Source organism: Gigantopelta aegis, chromosome 1 (genome assembly GCF_016097555.1).
Source record: "Gigantopelta aegis isolate Gae_Host chromosome 1, Gae_host_genome, whole genome shotgun sequence".
Taxonomy (NCBI): Eukaryota; Metazoa; Mollusca; class Gastropoda; order Neomphalida; family Peltospiridae; genus Gigantopelta; species Gigantopelta aegis.
The window spans coordinates 6,070,611-6,093,821 of NC_054699.1; the positions used below are offsets into that span (position 1 = coordinate 6,070,611).

Consider the following 23,211-nt stretch of genomic DNA (forward strand, 5'->3'; position numbering starts at 1 on the left):
GTAGCATGCTTCCCCTCTCCCTCCCTATCCCTATCTCTATCTCTCTCTCTCTCTCTCTCTCTCTCTCTCTCTCTCTCTCTCTCTCTCTCTCTCTCTCTCTCTCTCTCTCTCTCTCTCTCTCTCTCTCAAAAGTGTGGAAATATGTTTAATACCTAATAGCCATTGTTTAAAATATGAGGTGCTGTTAAAAACCCATTCTAACATAAATTTTTCGTTGACAGGACGATCTGACCCACAAGTTGGCCGATATCATCAAAGCCAACAACCAGCTGCGGAGAAATGAACAGAACGGTGCGGCAGCTCACATCATCGCTGAAGACACGAAGATGTTACAGTACCACTGTTCTACTCTAGTAGACAATGAGTTACCAGGCCTGCCAAGGGTATTTATAATTATTTATTGAGCACCGATTTAGGTTATTATTGGACTGATATAGAAGAAGGAACAAATTGTAATTAGTTAACACGTATTTGGACTGTTTGAGGTGAAAATAAACAAAGTTCAGTGACATTCATCACAAATACTGCAAGCAGTTTTAACTGGTTAAACAACTGTTTAATTTAATCGTTACCTTCATGTTGTGGCAGTTGATTGTTTTATCACTTTATCACGTGTTGGTCAGGGAAGAATTTTGTTTTAGACACTATTTACATATGAAGAGTCCTTTCTTTCAAATTATTCAAAGAGTCTAATGTGAAGAAAATTTGACAGCCAAATACTGACCAGGGCTAGCTCTTGGTGTGTAGAACAGTTTGCCTAATTATTTATTAAATTAAAAAATTCCACAATTATTTTCACTATCTTAAATTATTTTATCAAATTAAAATACAATTCACCAGATGTGTAGAACATTTGCTAGTGGGAGAGTGGCAGATCTAGTCCTGCTAAATTTTATAGCCACTTTGTACAATAATTAGCAAATGGCTAATGTGGCAATGGTCAGGATGAGCTCTGGTTGGTAACATTGTTTAATATACATTATGTCACGGTTGCTGTTGTCTTTTCCAGGCTTGTCAGAAATCTGGACGACCTCTTAAATCAGTCAAGCAGAGACTGAAGGGAAAGGAAGGGAGGGTGCGTGGAAATCTGATGGGGAAACGAGTCGACTTCTCAGGCCGTACAGTCATCACACCAGACCCTAACCTCAAGCTGTACCAAGTCGGTGTTCCCAGAAGTATTGCGCAGAATCTGACATTTCCAGAAATTGTCACACCTTTCAACATAGACAAGTGAGGAAGTGTTGTATATAGGCTTTTATATCATTGTGCTTTGTACATAGATTTTAACCTTTAAACAAAAAATCACGCATCTTGCAGCATTTGTGAGTACAAAATGCTATCCCTAATGCAGGGTTTGCTGGATATGTTTTAATTAATCTTTAAATAATGAATTATCTTTCTATGTAAATTACTTGGATTACATCCCATGATTACCAGGGTTTCATAGAGCTCTTGTCCGAGTTGCTCAGATCATGTGATCGAACCCCCTCCCAACCAGTGTCCCACGACTGGTATATATCAAAGGCTGTGATATGTTATGCTATCGAAACTACCTATATGTTACTGATAATGCTCAATGCAGTCTGTTTTGAAAACGCAGCAAGCATAATTTATTGCAGCTTTCTCAGTTTTTGTACTGTAAAGATAAATGAGTATATTAACTTAATATTAGTAATTTTGAGCTGTATTGTTGCACATACTTTTGATGTTTTACTAATGTTTTTTTTGTGTTTTACATTAGAATGCAGGCGCTTGTCCGCAGGGGAGCTAACCAGTACCCAGGTGCCAAGTACATAGTGCGAGACAATGGTGAGAGAATAGACTTGAGGTTTCATCCCAAGTCCTCTGATCTCCACTTGCAGATTGGATACAAGGTGAAGAACATAGTCACTTTTATTAGTCTGTCTGTCCGTCCGTCCGTCTATCCCGTATATATTTCTCCGGAGTTTTTTTTCACAATGCTTTGATGTATTAAACTGACATTTTGTGTATAGCTTTATCATTTTCTGTGACGTATCAAGTTCGACTTTCATAACAATTTACCTGTTTTCAACAGATTTATGGCCCTTTAATTTAGGAAATATGAAATTTGTTTTTAGGAAATTTATTTGTAATGTCTGAAGGTATTGAGATGAAATTTTGTATATAGCTTTATCACATACTGTTACAGATGAAGTTTAACGTACATGGCGATTTACAAATTTTTCAGTTATTGCCCTTGAATTTAGAAGATTTAAAAATTTGTTCAGCCTGATGGGGACATGGTTTTCCTTTAGCAGTACTCTCAAAAGGCTTGTTTATTTAACAAAAAGGTCTTTTAATGGTTGGGTTTTAGCTCTATTAATAGTACTGATGCTAAGTTGGTAACTAGTACTGATGCTATTCGTTACAGCTCCTGTTCTTTTTTTGGACGGGGTGTTAAACTTAGACTTTTGGACAAGAAGTATTTACGCCGTTGTGTATATTCAGGTTGAGAGACACATGGAAGATAATGATGTGGTCATCTTCAACCGGCAACCCACTCTTCACAAGATGTCCATGATGTGTCACAAGGTCAAAGTGTTACCCTGGTCAACTTTCAGGCTCAACTTGAGGTCAGTGTGCTGTGGATGTCTTGAGGGGTGGGATTTAGCTTAGTGGGTTGAGTGCTCGCCTGAGGCGCTTGCATCGCAGGATCGAACCACCTCAGTGTATCCGTTCAACTAAAAAAGAAATGATCTCGTTCCAACCAGTGCACCACAACTGGTCAAAGGCTGTGGTATGTGCTTTCCTGTCTGTGCAAAATGCATATAAAAGATCCCTTGCTGCATTGGAAAAAATTTATCGGGTTTTCTCTATTTACTAGTCAGAATTACCAAATGTTTGACATCCAAGAGCTGATGATTAGTTAATCAATGTGCTCCAGTGATGTTGTAAAACAAAACAAACTTTGGATGTCTTGATCATAATTTCTAATTGATCAGTCTTATTGGTTCGGACATGAAGTCACAACATAATAAATTTCACAATCAAAACCTAATAACTGGTGCATTAAGTTTTAAAAATGTAAACAATAAAAAAAATTGATGTGAAATTCTCACAGAATGTGTAATGATCTTAATCTGATAAATAATTTATACACTGTGGACTCTAAAATTTTTGGTTTTGACTCTTTAATACCATAGCAGTATCATTCACTAATTGGGGGTAGGGCAGGTGGCAAGATATAGTGGTACAGTACTTGCCAGAAGTGTCCCATAATTGTTACATCAAAGATCATGGTATGTTTTACTTGTGGGAACGTGTATATAAATGATGTGATGTTTTACCTGTGGGAATGTGCATATAAATACTGTGATGTCTTACCTGTGGGAACGTGTATATAAATGATGTGATGTCTTACCTGTGGGAATGTGCATATAAATTATGCCTTACACCTTTTCCAGTAGTACTTGAAGATATGTAGTAATAACCATATGTTTGACTGTAAATGATCATATTAAAAAATGTCGGGTTTTGTTAAACCGTATTTCTGTCAATTTGATTGGCTATATCTTCATTTTAAGACTGAATACGTTTTAGGTGTAGCTTTTAGTGCATATTGCAAAGCTTCATCGTTAATGCTGTGGTCAGTACAAAAGAATTGTTTTAATGTCTTCAGTGTTACGACACCATACAATGCTGATTTTGATGGCGATGAAATGAATCTGCACTTGCCACAGTCGCTGGAGACGAAAGCTGAGATCCTGAATCTTGCGTACGTGGCGCGTATGATCATAACTCCTCAGTCCAACAGGCCCGTCATGGGTATCGTACAGGACACGCTGTGTGCCGTTAGGAAGATGACCAAAAGAGATGTCTTCCTCGAACGGGTGAGTATTAACATCAGTTTTAGTGCAATATGGAGATGTAAAAAAAAAACCCCAAAACAAACTTGAATTTTAAAAGCTTATACCTGCACACTACTGCTGTTGCAAAATGGAGCCAAGATGTAATACTGGAATAATATCGGGAAGGAAAACACTTTTAATCAGTAACTCCTAATGCTGGTGGTAAAAAAACCCACAATAAATATTTTGTCACTTTCATTATTTTATGCCCAACATTTCAGGATTGCTGTTCTCTACGTAATATCCATCTTTACATCTTTAATAGCCATTTACTGTAAAAAAAAAAAAAAGTATTTTTTTCTGACAGTGTTTTTCACAATACATTTAATAGCATGAAAGGATGATTTACAGGTTTTTGCCATTATGGTTTTCACTTTGGTTTATTTTAGCCGAAAAAAATTCACTAAAATAAATTGTAATTTAACAATAATTTTGGCAATTACTGTATTTTCCCATGTATTATGTGTGCACCCCCCCCACCCCCCACCCCCCCCAGTTTGAACGTTTATTCCAAGAAAAAAACCATGAACCACAAAATCGACAGTGAATGCAAGATGTACCGCTTTCCCCATCACCAAAATTAACAAAAAGCGAAAGAAGCGGTATATTGAAGAAACCAAGAAACAAAACTTAGACCTACATGTCACATTAAACAAAGGCTAGTACTTGCGTACTTACATGTCACAGACTCACACGTGCATAAATAAATAAAAAAGTTATATACCCCATACACTGTAAATGACTAATAAATATATGAAAACAAAAATATAGTATATTACATTTCGTTCTCGTGGCTAACGTGAATGCAAGCGATTTCTTAATTTATAATAATGTGGTATATTTCCGGTTTGCCGGAAATGGCCAAATTAAATCTCATGGAAATTACAAATATTTACGGTCCATTGTAGATTTATTTTGCATTTGTTACAACCATCACAAGTGAAAAGCGATTTTTAAGAGGGTTTTGGTGTTTCGTTGTAATGAACACTGTCAATAACCTGTAAACTACCGATCGGCGATTTTTCATGTGTGATCGCTGGACATTTAAAAAAAAAAAAAATTCTATTCCTATGTATAGTGCACCCCCCCCCCCCCCCATTTTTAAACTGTATTTTCTGGAAAAAAAGTGTGCATAATACACGGGAAAATACGGTAGCATTTTGGAAAATTTATTGTGAAAAATATTTTCTAAATTCGTCTTTATGTTGTATTTGGTAAGTGATATCATGAAACCTGCATACAATGTGTTGCCTGTCTAATGTGAAATTTGGTGTTGCCTGTCATATGTTGTGCAATTTGGTGTTGCCTGTCTAATGTAAAATTTGATGCTGCCTGTCTGATGTTGTACAATTTGGTGTTACGTGTCTAATGTTGTCCAATTTGGTGTTACGTGTCTAATGTTGTCCAATTTTGTGTGTTCACAGCAAGAAGTGATGAAGATCCTCATGTTCATGCCGACGTGGGACGGTCGACTTCCCCACCCGGCCATCTTGAAACCGAAACCGCTGTGGACGGGCAAACAGATCTTCTCCATCATCATCCCCGGTCGCATCAACTGTATCCGCACACACAGCACCCACCCCGACAACGAGGACAAAGGGCCGTACAAGTGGATCTCCCCAGGCGATACGCGGGTACTCTATTTTACTGTGTTCTACAATGGGACTTCACAAAGTCATAACTGATATATCATATGCCTACAGGAAATGGATTTTCTCTCTCTCTCGTTCTTGCAGAGCTAATGTAAAAATTAGTGTGTTTGATATTGTTCAACATTAAAAAAAAAAATTAATGTATAACTTTAAATAAATTTCACCAATTGTTTTTAAGATTCGCAATTGGTAAATTTTGTGAATGGCAGTTATTCCTGTATTAAATGGGTTATAAAAACTTTAATGTCCTCTATCAGGTGCTGATAGAAGATGGAGTGTTGATCTCTGGTATTGTCTGTAAGAAGACTCTGGGAGCATCTGCGGGTGCGCTTGCCCATGTCGTGTTTCTTGAACTCGGCTTTGAGATATGTGGCGAACTGTATGGGAACATCCAGACCTGCGTCAACAACTGGCTTCTCTTGGAGGGTCACAGCATCGGCATTGGGGACACCATTGCTGACCCGCAGACCTACCTCGACATCCAGGAAACCATCAGGAAGGCCAAGGTATAATAAAATATTGTGTTAGTTATATTGTGCATGTATAAACAGGGAACAGTTTAAGTATCGCAATTTGCTACCCAAGTTTCAGAGATCTCTACACAATTTTAAAATATTAAACAGTAGTTGCTAATAAATTTTTAATTGACTAGAAATATCGCTGATCAAGATTTTAAAAACAAAGGGCCGAATTTACAAAGCCTGTTTTAGACTTAAACACATGTAACTACATACATTTACAATGTTTAGACCCCTGTGTTTAAGAAAAACAGGCTGTGTAAATTCGACCATTTTAGATTAATTAATTTAAACTAATTTCTGATAATTAACCCTCACGTAGCACAGCGTCCATTTAATTCCTTTGTGGATGTGATAATGAGCTGTGGTCCACTATTAATTGATGACACACAAATGATCAGTCCATTACACTCCAGCACAGAACCAAAAATGTTACATTAGGAATTCTTGTTTATTTAGATGTGTTTGTTTGTGACCGTTGTTGATGAAATGTTTTTATTTTAATTTCTATTTAAAAGGCGGAGGTGATAGACGTCATTGAAAAAGCTCACAACGATGACCTCGAGCCGACCCCTGGTAACACTCTGAGACAGACGTTTGAGAACCAGGTGAACCGAATCCTGAACGACGCCAGAGACAAGACCGGTAGTAAGGCTCAGAAATCTCTGTCAGAATTCAACAACTTCAAGGCTATGGTGGTGGCAGGATCGAAGGGATCCAAGATCAACATTTCACAGGTACGCATGCACTGTCAGTGACTCCTTAGGTTATACGAGGTGTTATAATTGTTTTAAAAAGTGGATCTTTGCATACAAATTTGACCTGATTGGTTCTACAAATGACGGTAGAAAATTCTATCTCAGACTTATGTTTATATTCTAAAATGGATAGTACATTTACTATACAGACTTTTTACTGCGTTATTTTGTTAATATTTCCCCTTCATTCTGTTCTCTCTAAGACTATATGTCATAATTACCAAATGTTTGACATCCAATAGCCGATGATTAATAATTCGATGTGCTCTAGTGGTGGTGTTAAACAAAACAAACTTCTCAACTGAAGTTGTTCAAAACTACAACAAAAGAAATTTATTATTTACCATGGTGTCCTCTCCATTCATCAGTCTTGCTATGACTGCAGTGCATTTATGGCAAGGCACTGTTAATGCAAAACTGCATCTACTTTTAATCATAACCGTGTTTTGTTCATTACATATGTATAATATACTTTTAATTTTTGTGTCATTCTAACACAAGTTGTCTACAGGGTTTCTGTTATTATTTTACAACTACTTGTAGGTCATTGCTTGTGTGGGCCAGCAGAACGTTGAGGGTAAACGGATTCCGTTTGGCTTTCGTCACCGGACACTGCCTCATTTCATCAAGGACGATTACGGTCCCGAGTCGCGAGGTTTTGTTGAGAACTCGTACCTTGCCGGTCTGACGCCATCCGAGTTCTTCTTTCATGCCATGGGAGGTCGTGAGGGATTGATTGATACAGCTGTGAAGACTGCTGAAACCGGTAACGCTCATTTGAAAATGTCTGGTGTTGATGGTTTTCGTTTCATTTGAAGAGATAAACCAATTTTCCAATTTTAGAATTGCCACTGAAGGTATTCTGATGTTAATAATGACATATGACAGCAGAGTTTTCGCCAAAATATGATATATGCCCTATCAGCAGATTCTTAAAACTGCTTCGTGTGATAAACACTACATCATGATGCAACAAAATCAAGGTTTTTTTCAACATTACGTAAATGATGTTTTGGAAATGAACTCCTCATTGTGTTCTTTAATATGAGACAGCTTGCAGGCTTAAACCTGTATGGAAATGATCTATTTGTCATCTGTAATCCCCAGTATTCTCTCCCTTTCTCTCTCTCTCTCTAGTTACAAATATGAATAAATTAACTTTGTAATCTTGGCTATATGTAATTGTTTTGTATTTTGTAAAATGTAGGGAGAGGCCTTAACCTCTACTGGATTAATTTTTTAACAAAAACCACGTTAAGTGGGTACAAGTTTATTATTTTTACTCACATATATTCACTTAAATGTTTTATAAATACATGAAATAAACTTCATATATGAATCGGTAAGTATTATTTTCGTGTCTTTTTTTTTGTAATTTTTATTATTTTAGATCTGCTAATGGGGGTTAAAATTAGGCAAAAAATCGAAAAAGTTGCGTTTACTTACGGGCATTTGTGGCCAGCTGTCCAGTATTTATGTCCATTATTCCCGATAACAGTGGTTTTCTGACCAGAATTTTTTTTTAAACCCGAACTACGATTCATATTGCAATATTTGGTAATTTTCTTTGTTGGTAAAACGATCAAATTTATTATTAAATTAGCTGTCACAATCAGCTATCTATCCCTGAAAATTACCGCGACGTGCCGCCATTGTTGTCAAGCGAAAATACTTGCCGAAAACCACTTTTTGAACTCAAAATTTCAAGGTATTTTCAATTGAAAAAATCTAAACAAAAGCCACCATTTTGAAAAAAAATCTTTTTTCTTTAATTATAATTATGTTTCCGGTGAGTGTCGTGTGCAAAACGGCAGGAAATATGAATTGGGGAATGCACTGTATACAGTGTACAGTATATCGACTGAAGGTTAATATAGGCTTACTCTTTTTGGCCTATCCCCAAACTGTATATGTGACAGTAATAAATTTTGCTTAAAACTAATAATATCCGTATAAACAAATAATTAAACGACATTTGTCTTGTTCAGGTTACATCCAACGTCGTCTGATAAAGGCTATGGAGAGCGTGATGGTAAAATACGACGGCACAATCCGTAACCAGGTGGAGCAGCTCGTGCAGTTGACATACGGGGAGGATGGGCTGGATGCAACTCACGTCGAGTTCCAGGCCATGCCCACCCTCAAACCATCGGACAGGGCCTTCGAAAAGAGGTTCAGATTTGACACGGCTAACGAAAGGTAAAGATTAATTGGCCTTCTCAAATGATCATTGACTTTCAACTTTAAGTTGAGTGTTACAGTTTCACGTTTAGATCAGTTTCTCACAATCTATAAGTTGTAGGTCTTGAAACTTGATTTATAGTTGCTCCTATGGGTGTTCACCACAGTTCATCACAGAGGACCGAAAATGTTTATTGTAGACGACACATTTAATTCCACAGAATTCTTGTGTTAAATTTGTGACATAGATAAATGTTTTAATTTTTTTTTGTTATTCAATATTTCAGATCGTTGCGGCGGTGTCTTGGTGAGGATGTAGTGAAAGACCTGATGGGTGATGCTGGTGTTCTGGCGGAGCTGGAGCGAGAGTTCGAACAGCTTAAAGAAGACAGGATGGCCCTCCGACAGATTTTCCCAACCGGCGACAGTAAGATCGTGTTGCCATGCAACCTCGACAGGATGATCTGGAACGCCAAGAAAATATTCCGCATAGACCAGAGGAAAGTGACCGATCTGCACCCTATCAAAGTGGTGGAAGGTGTGTGTGCATAGTTTTATTAAATTGTGGAATGTGGGTGGATAATTGCAGTTTTAAGTTATCATTTGTTAATACGAATTGTAGATGGTGAGAATATTTTCAGGGAATACTTGGTTTAGTATGAGAATTGACACATTTATTGAATTTTTATTTTGAAACAGAATTTCACCAACTGTTTTATGTCCACAGTGAGAGGCTCTGACGGCGCTGAGAAATTTACAGGAATAATTATCCTTTTTTTGTCAATTAGATACCATCTAGACTTGCAATGTTATTCTAATTTACAAGTTTTCCTCCGGCCATCGGTCTACAGGCTGGTAGGTACTGGATTTGGATCCTAGTCGAGGCATGGAATTTTAAATCCAGATACCGACTCCAAACCCTGAGTGAGTGCTCCGCATGGCTCAATTGGTAGGTGTAAACCACTTGCAGCGACCAGTGATCCATAACTGGTTCAACAAAGGCCATGGTTTGTTCTATCCTGCCTGTGGGAAGTGCAACTAAAAGATCCCTTGCTGCCTGTCATAAAAGAATAGCCTATGTGGCGACAACGGGTTTCCTCTAAAAAAAAAAAAAGAGTGTCAGAATGACCACATGTTTGACATCCAATAGCCGATGATAAGATAAAAAATCAATGTGATCTAGTGGCGTCCTTTTTTTTACTTTTCCTCTGCAACTATTGTAAAAGATCTACTGACTTTTTCTTATTGGCATACTAACAGAATCTTGTTTTTTCTGTCTCAGGTGTGCGTGAATTGTGTCAGAAACTGGTAGTGGTAGCTGGTGAGGACAGGCTTAGTGTTGCAGCCAACGCCAACGCAACCATATTGATGAAGATTCTCATCCGTTCCACGTTGTGTGCCAAACGCGTGTCTGAAGAATTCCGATTGAATCAGGAGGCGTTCGAGTGGCTCATTGGTGAAATCGAAACGAAGTTCCAGCAGGCTCAGGTTTGAAAACTATTAAACATTATAAGGATATTTTATTATCTGTAATTGTAAAATTAATTGTGTTGGGGGATAAAAAAGATAAATGTATTTTGGTTTCACAATAAAATTCATATTCATTGATGATGTTTATATTATAATCTGTAAATGAAATGGGAATACTGAATAGAGTTTATGAAATGGGTATAATTCAGAACTTTGTGGTGATTATTATAAATTTAGCACTCAGTACTCACTAAGTATCAAGCTTTTTCAGTTGAAAACCTGAAAATTGTTTTCGTTGACCATGAAATCCTTTAGGCATTTGATGCAACAACGTGATAAATTTATACAAAATATGAGTGTTCTTTATAGCCATTGCTAATTTCTATACAAAGTGGTATTTGGCTAATGCATTTTTATTTAAATTATTCACTTTTAAATAATTTTCAAGGAAATACTCTTCATATGAGAAAATTGGCTCAAGCTAAATTCATTCCAGTGTGAGCCCTGTCTGTTTACACAGAAATTCAGATTACACTAATGCCGGTTTGGACAGAATCCACTGTAAATTTTCAATCATATAGGTGATAATGGGCGTCTAAAAATAGAATGATCGTTTTATGCGCGTTGCTCGTGCAAATCTAATTTTGCATAACCTAAGTTTTGCGCGTGCAGAATTTCAAATACCATTTACATGGATATGACTGGTTACGCAAAAAGAAAGTGGGTTATATGGATTTATTTCTACATAACCGATAAATGGGTCACATAGATTTAAAATTCTTGGGAGGCATGTGATAATCACATCAAACCTGCTTCTGCCGATTTCAGGTGCACCCTGGTGAGATGGTAGGAGCGTTGGCCGCCCAGTCGCTTGGTGAGCCCGCCACACAGATGACGCTGAACACTTTCCATTACGCTGGTGTGTCTGCCAAGAACGTAACCCTTGGTGTGCCGCGGCTCAAGGAGATCATCAACATCTCGAAGAAACCCAAGACTCCCTCGCTGACCGTCTACCTGTTGGACCAGGCTGCCAGGGACGCGGAGAAAGCCAAGGTACGACTTGTTTTCTGATGAGAAAAGGGTAACATTCCTTCCTTCCTTCTTTCAGATTTACACATAACGTAACATTATTGCTCTGTTAGCATTGCTTCCAGTGTTAAATTGTTTCCGAATAACAAAATCTTTAACTACATTTTAATATTAAAGGTTAACTTTATAATAAAATAATTAAAATTATATAGATTACATTTATTTTACTGTAGTGTAGACTTCGTATTCCCAATAATGAGTAAACAGTGTTGATCTCTTGATTTATGTGCAGGACGTTCTGTGCTGTCTTGATAATGACTTTAGTACAAAGTGTTGATCTCTAATTTATCTGCAGGACGTTCTGTGCTGTCTTGAGCACACGGCCTGCGTAAAGTGACGGCGAACACAGCCATTTACTACGACCCCAACTCGATGAACAGACTTTGTATTCCCAATAATGAGTAAAAAGTGTTTATCTCTGATTTATCTGCAGGACGTTTTGTGCCGTCTTGAGCACACGACGCTGCGTAAAGTGACGGCGAACACGGCCATCTACTACGACCCCGACCCGATGAACACTGTGATCGTTGAGGACCAGGAGTGGGTGAGCGTCTACTACGAGATGCCCGACTTCGACGCCTCGCGCATCTCATCCTGGCTGCTCCGCATTGAGCTCGACCGCAAGAGAATGACCGACAAGAAGCTTACCATGGAGCAGATCTCCGAGAAGATCACAGCAGGTTGGTTGTCGGACAAATTTTTTACACTTGCTCGATGCGCGGTCGGTCTGGGATTGGGCTATTTCTCATTCCAGCCAGTGCACCACGACTGGCATATCAAAGGCAGTGCTATGTACTACCCTGTCTGCGGAATGGTGCATATAAAAGATCTCTTGCTGCTAATCGAAAAGAGTAGCCCATGAAGTGGCCTTTATCCATATGTCTGACGCCACATAACTGTAAATACAATGTGTTGAGTGCGTTAAATAAAACATTTCTTTCTATTTTTTTAATTTATTTTTTTACATCAGAGGAGGCACTATTAGACCAATTCACACCTTAAATTCATCTTAAGAGTCTTCTTAGCAGACACCTAGCCCCATTTAGTACAAGTTTTATGTATTTTTATTTTACATCAGAGGAGGCACTATTAGACCAATTCACACCTTAAATTCATCTTAAGAGTCTTCTTAGCAGACACCTAGCCCCATTTAGTACAACTTTTATGTATTTTTATTTTACATCAGAGGAGGCACTATTAGACCAATTCACACTTTAAATTCATCTTAAGAGTCTTTTTAGCAGACACCTAGCCCCATTTAGTACAAGTTTTATGTATTTTTTAATTTATTATTGTATGCTTTGGAGGAAAGTAATTTATTACTTACATGGGATTTTCAGTTAAATTTCTCATTCCAGCCAGTACACCATGACTTGTATATCAAAGGCAGTGGTATGTGCTATCATGTCTGTGGGATGGTACATATAAAAGATCCCTAGCTACTAATGGAAAAATGTAGAGGGTTTCCTCTCTAAGACTATATGTCAGAATAATCAAATGTTTAACCCCTCTAATAGCTGATGATTAATAAATCAATGTGCTCTAGTGGTGTCGTTAAACAAAACAACTTTTCTTTCTTTTCGGTTAAATTGATTCTATTTGTTTCAGATTTCTGTAAACAATTTTGTATAGTCCAGACTGAATTGGGTTTTTTTTCTTCAAATAATGTTTGATTTGTTTTAATAATTTAATAACCACAATGGTGTCTTTTCAGGATTTGGTGATGATCTCAACTGCATCTTCAATGACGACAATGCTGAGAAGCTTGTACTCAGAATAAGAATCATGAATTCTGATGAAAGCAAATTTCAGGAGGTGAGAATTTGATGGGTTTTTTTTTTTCAGAAGACCTGGTTTCGACAGTAGTTTATTTGGACTGTCGTACATTTTGTATCCAAGCTTTTGAAAGATGTTCCTTGAAAGCATTTAAATTAAACCTGCATAATATAATCTGTAGGTCTTGAAATTCACTGAATGCTGTTGAGTATTTCGAGGACTGAAGCTGTAGAATACTATTTTGATTAGATTAATGTCCCAATAATTTATAAATTTGACTTCATATGAATGTTTATTTTGATTGCCGATCATTTTACAGCATGTTCCACACAAAAACACATTACAATGCATATAAACGCATCGGCTGAATTTATTGTGTCACAATAACAATATAACATGATTTTTAATTACTTGTTATGGTCATGCATGACCAGTTCTAATTAAACTGCAACCCAAAAACATATACAATTGAATCCCGTTGGCTTGAACCCCGTTGGTGCTCCAGAAAGTGTTGGACCTGTCGGATAGTTCGAACTAACCATTCGGTCATCATCGTGTAAGTGTAACTCAGGACTTTGTTTTTGGTTCAAACATTGCTGTGTATTCGACCCTTCCGAGTTTGAACCAACGAGATTCTGCTGTATTTGACTTTATTCAGCATGTGTTTTATTTACTGAACACAACCAAGCTTTCTGCCAGAGATTAATTTGAGGGTACATAATAAAAACAAAACAAACTAAGTGTGCCGCCTACTAGGTGGTTATGGGTTTGAAATTGGATGCTGCATTTCATACAATGTGACAGGTATTAAACCAGCAGTTCTCTTACTATCATCTATTTAAAAAATTATAAAAATATATTAATTTCCAAAATTTTAGGGTATGTATTTTACCCTAGTCGCCCTCTGGCAAAACCTCTGACAATTACTTTATGTAAGTGTTATTAATTAAAATACCTAAGTCTTGTTAAAACAAAAAAATGAAATTTTAATTTTTTAAAACATGGCTTTGCATTTTTCATTTTTATTGACTTTGTTTTGGTCTGATTCAGGAGGAAGAAATGGCTGACAAAATGGAAGATGATGTATTCTTGAGGTGTATTGAATCAAACCTGCTGTCTGACATGAGCCTCCAGGGAATCGAAGCCATTGCAAAAGTAAGTTTTAGGTTCAATTCATTAAGCGTACACCCCAATATTTCTTCATTATATTATGGATCAAGAATCGATCCCCGTTAGTGAGCCCATTGGGCTATTTCTCGTTCCAGCCAGTGCACCACAACTGGTATATCAAAGACTGTTTTATGTGCTATCCTGTCTGTGGGATGGTGCATATAAAACATCCCTTGCTACTAATTGAAAAATGTAGCAGGATTCCTCTCTAAGACACTAAGAATAACCACGTTTGACGTCCAGTAGCCAATGATTAGTAAATCAGTGTGTTCTAGTGGTGTCCTTAAACAAAACAACCGTTATACTATTATATTATGGTTGCCTTGTTGTAAGTGGTCGGTCATAGGAATGAATGTATGAATGTTTAACGACACCCCAGCACGAAAAATGATCGGCTATTGGGTGTCAAACTATGGTTATGCAAACAAAGTGATGATCAACATCAATATAAAAAATTCAAGATTTAAATAAAAACAGTGTAAAAATACATCTAGGGTTTCTGTCAGCCCACCCAATTATGGGTGGGGATCAGACCGGCGGAGGAGACGAAGCTCCCAACCATGCGCCGTATGCGAGTGGGGGGGGGGGGGGGGGTGGATTTTAGATGCCCGGAGATTTTCTTAGAAAATGTTATGCTAAGAGCTAAAAATTACCTTAAAAACCCCACTGCTCTGCAGGTTGATGGGTGGGATATCCCCCCATGTCAAAATCATGGGGGGGGATAAATCCCCTCCACACACACACACACACACACACACACACACACACACCCATCTGTATGAAACCCTGACATCACAGATAGATATTGACTTTTACTCAAAATTTCAATTGTATCTCGGAGAAAACAAGGGGATTTGTGCTGTATTGGCCATTCTCAAAGATAATGTTACACCCCTGCATCACGGTGAGGTTACAGCACGCGCAGGGGTGGTCGGTCATAGGTTGTAAAGGGTTAAGAGTATGTAGATATCATGTATTAGGAATATAAAAACTGGTTTGAGCAGTCAACTGTTGTATGTCAGTATTTTGCAGCTCTGACAAAACCCATCTCAAATTATGCATACCCCAGCATCTGTCCATCCCTCCAATATATAAGGCAGGACGTAGCCCAGTGGTAAAATGCCCGCTTGATGTGTGGTTGGTCTAGGAGTGATACCCGTTGATGGGTCCCATTAGGCTACTTCTTGCTCTTGCTTGTGTACCAAGACTGGTATATCAAAGGCTGTGGTATGTGCTCTCCTGTCTGGGGTGGTGCAATAAAAAATCCCTTGCTACAATATGAAAAATGTAGCAGGTTTCTTCTGATGACTTCATGTCAGAATTACCAAATGTTTGACATCCAACAGCTGATGATTAATTAAGCTATCCCTCTCGCAGGCCATAACTCCTGAAGCTAATACAAGGAGAATAAGGAGAGTAATTTTTTGCTCCCCATAACATTTATATGGTATCAGTATGTTAATATCTTAAATGGCTCCCCATAATCTAGGTATGGGGAGCAGTTAATCACTCCCCTTAACATTTATAGGGTATCAGTATGTTAATATCTTACATGGCTCCCCATAATCTAGGTATGGGGAGCAGTTAATCACTCACCTTAATTTGTTTTTTCACCTCAAGATCTGCTTTAGCAGTACTCTGAGAATGTTTGTTTGTTCACCTCAAGAACTGCTTTAGCAGTACTCTGAGAATGTTTGTTCACCTCAAGATCTGCTTTAGCAGTACTCTGAGAATGTTTGTTTGTTCACCTCAAGATCTGCTTTAGCAGTACTCTGAGAATGTTAGTTTGTTCACCTCAAGATCTGCTTTAGCAGTACTCTGAGAATGTGAGTTTGTTCACCTCAAGATCTGCTTTAGCAGTACTCTGAGAATGTTTGTTCACGTCAAGATCTGCTTTAGCAGTACTCTGAGAATGTTTGTTTGTTCACCTCAAGATCTGCTTTAGCAGTACTCTGAGAATGTTAGTTTGTTCACCTCAAGATCTGCTTTAGCAGTACTCTGAGAATGTTAGTTTGTTCACCTCAAGATCTGCTTTAGCAGTACTCTGAGAATGTTTGTTCACCTCAAGATCTGCTTTAGCAGTACTCTGAGAATGTTTGTTCACCTCAAGATCTGCTTTAGCAGTACTCTGAGAATGTTTGTTTGTTCACCTCAAGATCTGCTTCAGCAGTACTCTGAGAATGTTTGTTCACCTCAAGATCTGCTTTAGCAGTACTCTGAGAATGTTTGTTCACCTCAAGATCTGCTTTAGCAGTACTCTGAGAATGTTTGTTCACCTCAAGATCTGCTTTAGCAGTACTCTGAGAATGTTTGTTCACCTCAAGATCTGCTTTAGCAGTACTCTGAGAATGTTTGTTCACCTCAAGATCTGCTTTAGCAGTACTCTGAGAATGTTTGTTTGTTCACCTCAAGATCTGCTTTAGCAGTACTCTGAGAATGTTTGTTTGTTCACCTCAAGATCTGCTTTAGCAGTACTCTGAGAATGTTTGTTTGTTCACCTCAAGATCTGCTTTAGCAGTACTCTGAGAATGTTTGTTCACCTCAAGATCTGCTTTAACAGTACTCTGAAACAAACTTTTAAACTTCACGAATAGCTCATTGTAACAACATACTTTTAAAATTACATTTCCGTTACATTCATTACAATATAACCGTCATCCCATTGGTCCAGACGTAGCAAACAGGAGTTTGTTTAATTCTCAATGAACATAAAAATTGCGTCATCTTTTTATATGGGCAAGCTGTCTTATTGAGCATTTTTTATGGACCAGAAATAATTCAAAATAAAGTTTTAGTGTTATTCTTAGCAGTATTGTCTGGTATTTCTTTTACGTTCATCTGGGTATGAAAAAAAATAATTCATAAACAAACTTGTGTGAGAACCATGCAAATGCTGTTGTCCAGTGTTATTTTTATGCCTTTATTTATTTTATTTATTTTTTCATTCAGGTATACATGCATCTGCCGACAACTGACGACAAGAAGCGAATCTTCATCACAGAGGAGGGAGAGTTCAAGTCTGTGGCCGAGTGGATCCTTGAGACCGACGGAACCGCACTGATGCGTGTGTTGAGTGAACGCGACATCGACCCCATCCGCACTAACAGCAACGACATCGTTGAAGTGTTTGCTGTACGTTGTTGGCTTTCTGGGTTTTTTTTCAGTACTGAATTCTCGTTCCAGCCAGTGCACCACGATTGGTGTATCAAAGGCCGTGGTATGTGCTATCTTGTCTGTGGGATGGTGCATATAAAAACATCCCATGCTGGTAATCAAGTAGCTTGTGAAGTGGCGACAGCGGGTTTCCTCTCAATATCTGTGTGGTCATTAACCATATGTCTGATGCCATATAACTGTAAATAAAATGTGTTGAGTGCGTTGTTAAATAAAACATTTCCTTCCTTCCTTTTTCAGTACAGATATGTGTGATTCATCCCCTGTTCCATTACATTGTGTTTCAAGCATATTTTTGCTTTCCATCAGTTGATTTTAATTGAAGTTTGCGTTACTATGACACAAAGCTTGTAACATGTTAATTACTTTGTACTCTATGATGATGTTATTTTGTTATGAATGGAAGTGATTATTAAATGTTAATCACTCTAATATTTTTCTCTGAGAGTACTCATTTCAGTGTGTGCTGGGATGGGTTTTTTTTACCCCCATCACACCTATCCTTAAAATACTAATTCTAATTCAATCTGCTTAAAATGAGAAATTTGATTGGCTAATCGAATCAATTTTCGACACTAAAACCAACACTAAAATAACATGTCGGACATTTTGCCGATTACCAGTGACTCTATTTACATATTGATATGCTACTTCTCACTGTTCAGTTGGATGTATGTACTTTTAAAACATCGCTGTTCAATATTTTCTGATAGTAAATTCAGCATTAGCACCTACAGATAGTCTAATACAATGTAGTTATACCCTAATTTTAAGCCAAATCATGTACTAACCTTTTCAGGGCTCGAACTTAACAACGGTCGTTGAGATATAAATTGCTGTAGGTAGAGACCATCACCGGTGGCACTTTTCTGCCTTTGGTAAAGCTCCTCAACAATGGCAAAATATATACACCTGGTGTACATTATCTGCCAATATTTAACATATTCACATTTGACATATGTCTACATAGAGCGAAATAGCCTTTCAGTCATGTTTATTTGTCACTTTTTAAAAAATTGCCATAGGCAGGCTCACAATCGTCGTCGGTGGGACGTTTCACCCATGGCAGTTCTTTTAAAAATTGCCATGGGAGACAAATTCTTAAGTTCGAGCCCTGCCTTTTTACAGTGGGGAGGTGGGGCTGATTGATTTTGGTGTATTTTTTCAGTCTTGTTAGTTTGTAGTGCATTACACTAAGAGTGATAAACACTGACAAAGCTGTTCCATGACATTTTGTTTCAAGCATATTTTTGCTTTCCATGGGTTTATTTAAATTAATATTTGCCTTACTATGTCGCAAAGCTTGAAAGGTATTAATTAGTACTCTATGATGATGCTATTTTGTTATGAATGGAAGTGATTATTAAATGTTAATCACTCTAATATTTTTCTCTGAGAGTACTAACTCAAAGTGTTTATGATTTTATTAAGAATAAAATTGTTAGTAAAAATTCAATTTGATTTTTAATATTGTTTTTTTGGTTGTATTTTTTTTTCTCTAGATCTGTATTTTATTTGTGTTTTGCTTCATAAATACTAAACTGCATTGTTTACTTCATAAATACTAAGCTGCATTGTTTACTTCATAAATACTAAGCTGCATTGTTTACATTGGACAAAAAGGACTCCAGTGAAACTCCTCTAAACCAGACACCCTCAGGACTAAGTAAAAAAAGTCTGGTTTTAAGAGGTATCTGGTTTAGAGAGGTTCTCATTATGTACAGATATTTAAAAAGGGACCATTAAAAAAAATGTCCAGTTTTCAAAGAATTCTGGTTTACAGAGTGTCCAGTTTTGAGAGGTTTCACTCTATATCTGACTACTTTCTTTACAGACATTGGGGATTGAAGCTGTCCGGAAAGCCATTGAGAGGGAGATGAATCACGTAATTTCCTTTGACGGCTCGTACGTAAACTACCGCCATCTGGCCCTGTTGTGCGACGTGATGACTGCGAAAGGTCACTTGATGGCCATCACTCGTCACGGAATCAACAGACAGGAAACCGGAGCCCTCGCTAGATGCTCATTTGAGGAAACTGTACGTCGTGGTTTTTTTAATGTTATTATTAATAATTAAATAGATGCTTTTAGAAAACAATATCAAATCGTCGAACATGAGAGAAAATCTAGTCATTGGCGTTTGTTGAGGACGGAGAAATTCCAACCCCAAGAAAACTATTTTGTGGGTAAAGAACATTGGTGGGTTTTTCAGTCTTCCATGGTTGTTTAAAAAAATATTTATTCTGTCTTGCATAACGGTTGGGTTTGGTTCGACAGGTATAAGCCTATATTAGGACCTTTCCCAACAATTTAGAACAGATACATTCATGTAAACAAGATGACTGTCAAAAGTAGCATATATATAACTGATATAAGTACTTAGTAACAACATCTGTGGATAATTGAATATGAAGTAAATTTTGAACTATTCAGTACTCGATGATGAAGTAACTTGTTATGAATGGAAGTGATTTATAAACGTTAACCACTCTAATATTTTCTCTGAGAGTACTGGTTCGAAATGTTTCTAGTTTTGTTAAATTAATAGCACCTCAGAATGTTGTTTAATCTATGGTTGTTAGTTGACTGACAGGGTTACTAACAACCTGATGTTAATAACTTAATTTTTTTTTTTATCATGGATATAAATTGGATTTTAATTAATTTCGTTATATTTTTCTGTAATGTAGGTAATTTTCACATACCACTATTACATTTTTAAACTGGATAATTTTCTTTTTAATATATGTGTGGCTTTAGCATCTCAGTAGTGCATGTAATTTCCACTATGGTATTGTAAAATTGTATTAATGGTTACTTAATAAGTTAAAATGTGATTGGTATATGTGGCTGCCACATCTGCATATATTGAATTGTGAACATTGATATTACATGCAGTTCAAACTGAAAACTTCAATTTCTCTTTGTCATTCTAAGCATAACATTAAACACTGATGTTGGGAGTTGAATGAAAGAAATTTAAGAATGACTATCTTCATCATATAACTAAAAATCAGAACAATAAAAACAGGTGTGTTTTATTATTTATTTTATTTTAAATGGTTATTAAAACTAAATGAATATAATTAATTCTATTCTTTAAATAATATTACAGATGCATATATGTGCATATACTGAAATGTTTCAAGTGGTCTGCAGTAACAGTTAATTTATTGAGTAAAAACGTGTTCGCTGTTTATTAAATTCATAAACACAGTGGAACATCGCTAGTAAATTGTGAACTATTCAGTACTCGATGATGAAGTAACTTGTTATGAATGGAAGTGATTTATAAACGTTAACCACTCTAATATTTTCTCTGAGAGTACTGACAGGATTACTGTGACAACCAGATGTTAGAAAATAAAGAAAAGGAATGTTTGTTTATTGCCATCCCAGGACGTTTGAGTAGTGGCTACAGTTATGGTTTAGCTGCAGTGGTCTGTCATTTACCCTCTTGGGAGGGCTACCTGGGTGAACACAAAGTTTCACGGTTTAGCTGCAGTGGTCTATCATTTACCCTCTTTGGGAGGGCTACCTGGGTGAACACAAAGTTTCACGGTTTAGCTGCAGTGGTCTATCATTTACCCTCTTGGGAGGGCTACCTGGGTGAACACAAAGTTTCACGGTTTAGCTGCAGTGGTCTATCATTTACCCTCTTTGGGAGGGCTACCTGGGTGAACACAAAGTTTCACGGTTTAGCTGCAGTGGTCTATCATTTACCCTCTTGGGAGGGCTACCTGGGTGAACACAAAGTTTCACGGTTTAGCTGCAGTGGTCTATCATTTACCCTCTTTGGGAGGGCTACCTGGGTGAACACAAAGTTTCACGGTTTAGCTGCAGTGGTCTATCATTTACCCTCTTTGGGAGGGCTACCTGGGTGAACACAAAGTTTCACGGTTTAGCTGCAGTGGTCTATCATTTACCCTCTTGGGAGGGCTACCTGGGTGAACACAAAGTTTCACGGTTTAGCTGCAGTGGTCTATCATTTACCCTCTTTGGGAGGGCTACCTGGGTGAACACAAAGTTTCACGGTTTAGCTGCAGTGGTCTATCATTTACCCTCTTGGGAGGGCTACCTGGGTGAACACAAAGTTTCACGGTTTAGCTGCAGTGGTCTATCATTTACCCTCTTTGGGAGGGCTACCTGGGTGAACACAAAGTTTCACGGTTTAGCTGCAGTGGTCTATCATTTACCCTCTTTGGGAGGGCTACCTGGGTGAACACAAAGTTTCACGGTTTAGCTGCAGTGGTCTATCATTTACCCTCTTTGGGAGGGCTACCTGGGTGAACACAAAGTTTCACGGTTTAGCTGCAGTGGTCTATCATTTACCCTCTTTGGGAGGGCTACCTGGGTGAACACAAAGTTTCACGGTTTAGCTGCAGTGGTCTATCATTTACCCTCTTTGGGAGGGCTACCTCTGGGTGAACACAAGTTTCACCAAATTATCTAACAAACTTCAAAATTGGCAAAAAAAAACACTAGTAAAATTATTTCGCCCACTTCAAATAAAATTAGCAATTAGTGAATTTTGAATCTGCCAGAGCTCGATCTGCCTCACTTGATTATGGACGTTATAATAATATGTGTAATGTTGTTTTGTTCGCAGGTTGATATTTTGATGGAGGCAGCTGCCCATGCTGAGTTTGACCCGATGAAGGGTGTGTCAGAAAACATCATGCTGGGACAGCTGGCGAGGATCGGAACGGGAAGCTTCGATCTGCTGCTGGACGCGGAGAAGTGTAAACACGGCATGGAAATCCCCACCAACAATGGGCCAGGCGTGCTGGCCGGTACGTTGTATGCTTAATGTGTTGTAATAAGTTAAGAACACTAGAGAAAGGTATTACTGGGTTTCTGATAGAGAGGGTACAGCGGGTATGGTGCCATACCCAAAGCATTTTGTAGATTTTTTGTTTCAGTTAACCTTTTGACAAAATTAATTACTTTTATCATTACTGTATGATTTTTCGTAACCCTAACCCTAAACTCGACCCTTTTTTTTTTCGGGGGGGGGGGGGGAGGCCCCCTCCCCCTCCCCCTATACCTCCTGTTGACTGGTTGTGTTCAATTCCATAGCGCCATACCCAAAAATTTCTTTGTGGCAGAAACACTGTATTAACAAAAGTGGGAATCTTCTGTGCTATCTTCCTACTGGGTTTCCCTACATCCCAACCACTGGCTATAGGATTTCGAATTTTATGGGAAACAGTGTTTTGGTTCATGGGAACCCATCAGAAACTGTTTTTGAAAAATAATTGCGTTTATATTATTTTCGTTGAATAGTCGTACTCAGTATAATAATTATGGGAAACGTAATTTCGGTTGTGTGATTTTACCGACATGGTACCAGAAACAGTCGTTTCTGTGAAATCCTAGGGCCCGACGACTGGTATATCCAAGCCGTCCTGTCAGTGGGGAAAGTGCTTATAAAAGATCCCTTGCTGCCGGGGCGGGACATAGCCCAGTGGTATAGTGCTCTCTCGATGCGCGGTCGGTCTGAGATTTATCCCCGTCGGTGGGCCCATTGGGCTATTTCTCATTCCAGCCAGTA

The 23,211-nt window shown here is 37.9% G+C and overlaps 1 protein-coding gene across 1 annotated transcript in view; it reads left to right on the forward strand.

Moving 5' to 3' along the window:
- LOC121369859 (DNA-directed RNA polymerase II subunit RPB1-like) overlaps positions 1-23,211 on the forward strand; it is a 35,353-nt gene that overhangs the window by 6,848 nt on the left and 5,294 nt on the right. Inside the window, exons 5-23 of the mRNA XM_041494939.1 lie at positions 222-383; positions 1,010-1,230; positions 1,742-1,874; positions 2,470-2,594; positions 3,641-3,851; positions 5,294-5,503; positions 5,779-6,027; positions 6,558-6,776; positions 7,341-7,563; positions 8,786-8,996; positions 9,266-9,516; positions 10,261-10,466; positions 11,277-11,501; positions 11,971-12,217; positions 13,252-13,352; positions 14,364-14,468; positions 17,433-17,615; positions 19,492-19,695; positions 22,267-22,450. Of these exons, the coding sequence (XP_041350873.1) occupies positions 222-383; positions 1,010-1,230; positions 1,742-1,874; positions 2,470-2,594; positions 3,641-3,851; positions 5,294-5,503; positions 5,779-6,027; positions 6,558-6,776; positions 7,341-7,563; positions 8,786-8,996; positions 9,266-9,516; positions 10,261-10,466; positions 11,277-11,501; positions 11,971-12,217; positions 13,252-13,352; positions 14,364-14,468; positions 17,433-17,615; positions 19,492-19,695; positions 22,267-22,450 (3,670 nt within the window). The remainder of the gene's footprint in view (positions 1-221; positions 384-1,009; positions 1,231-1,741; positions 1,875-2,469; positions 2,595-3,640; positions 3,852-5,293; positions 5,504-5,778; positions 6,028-6,557; positions 6,777-7,340; positions 7,564-8,785; positions 8,997-9,265; positions 9,517-10,260; positions 10,467-11,276; positions 11,502-11,970; positions 12,218-13,251; positions 13,353-14,363; positions 14,469-17,432; positions 17,616-19,491; positions 19,696-22,266; positions 22,451-23,211) is intronic.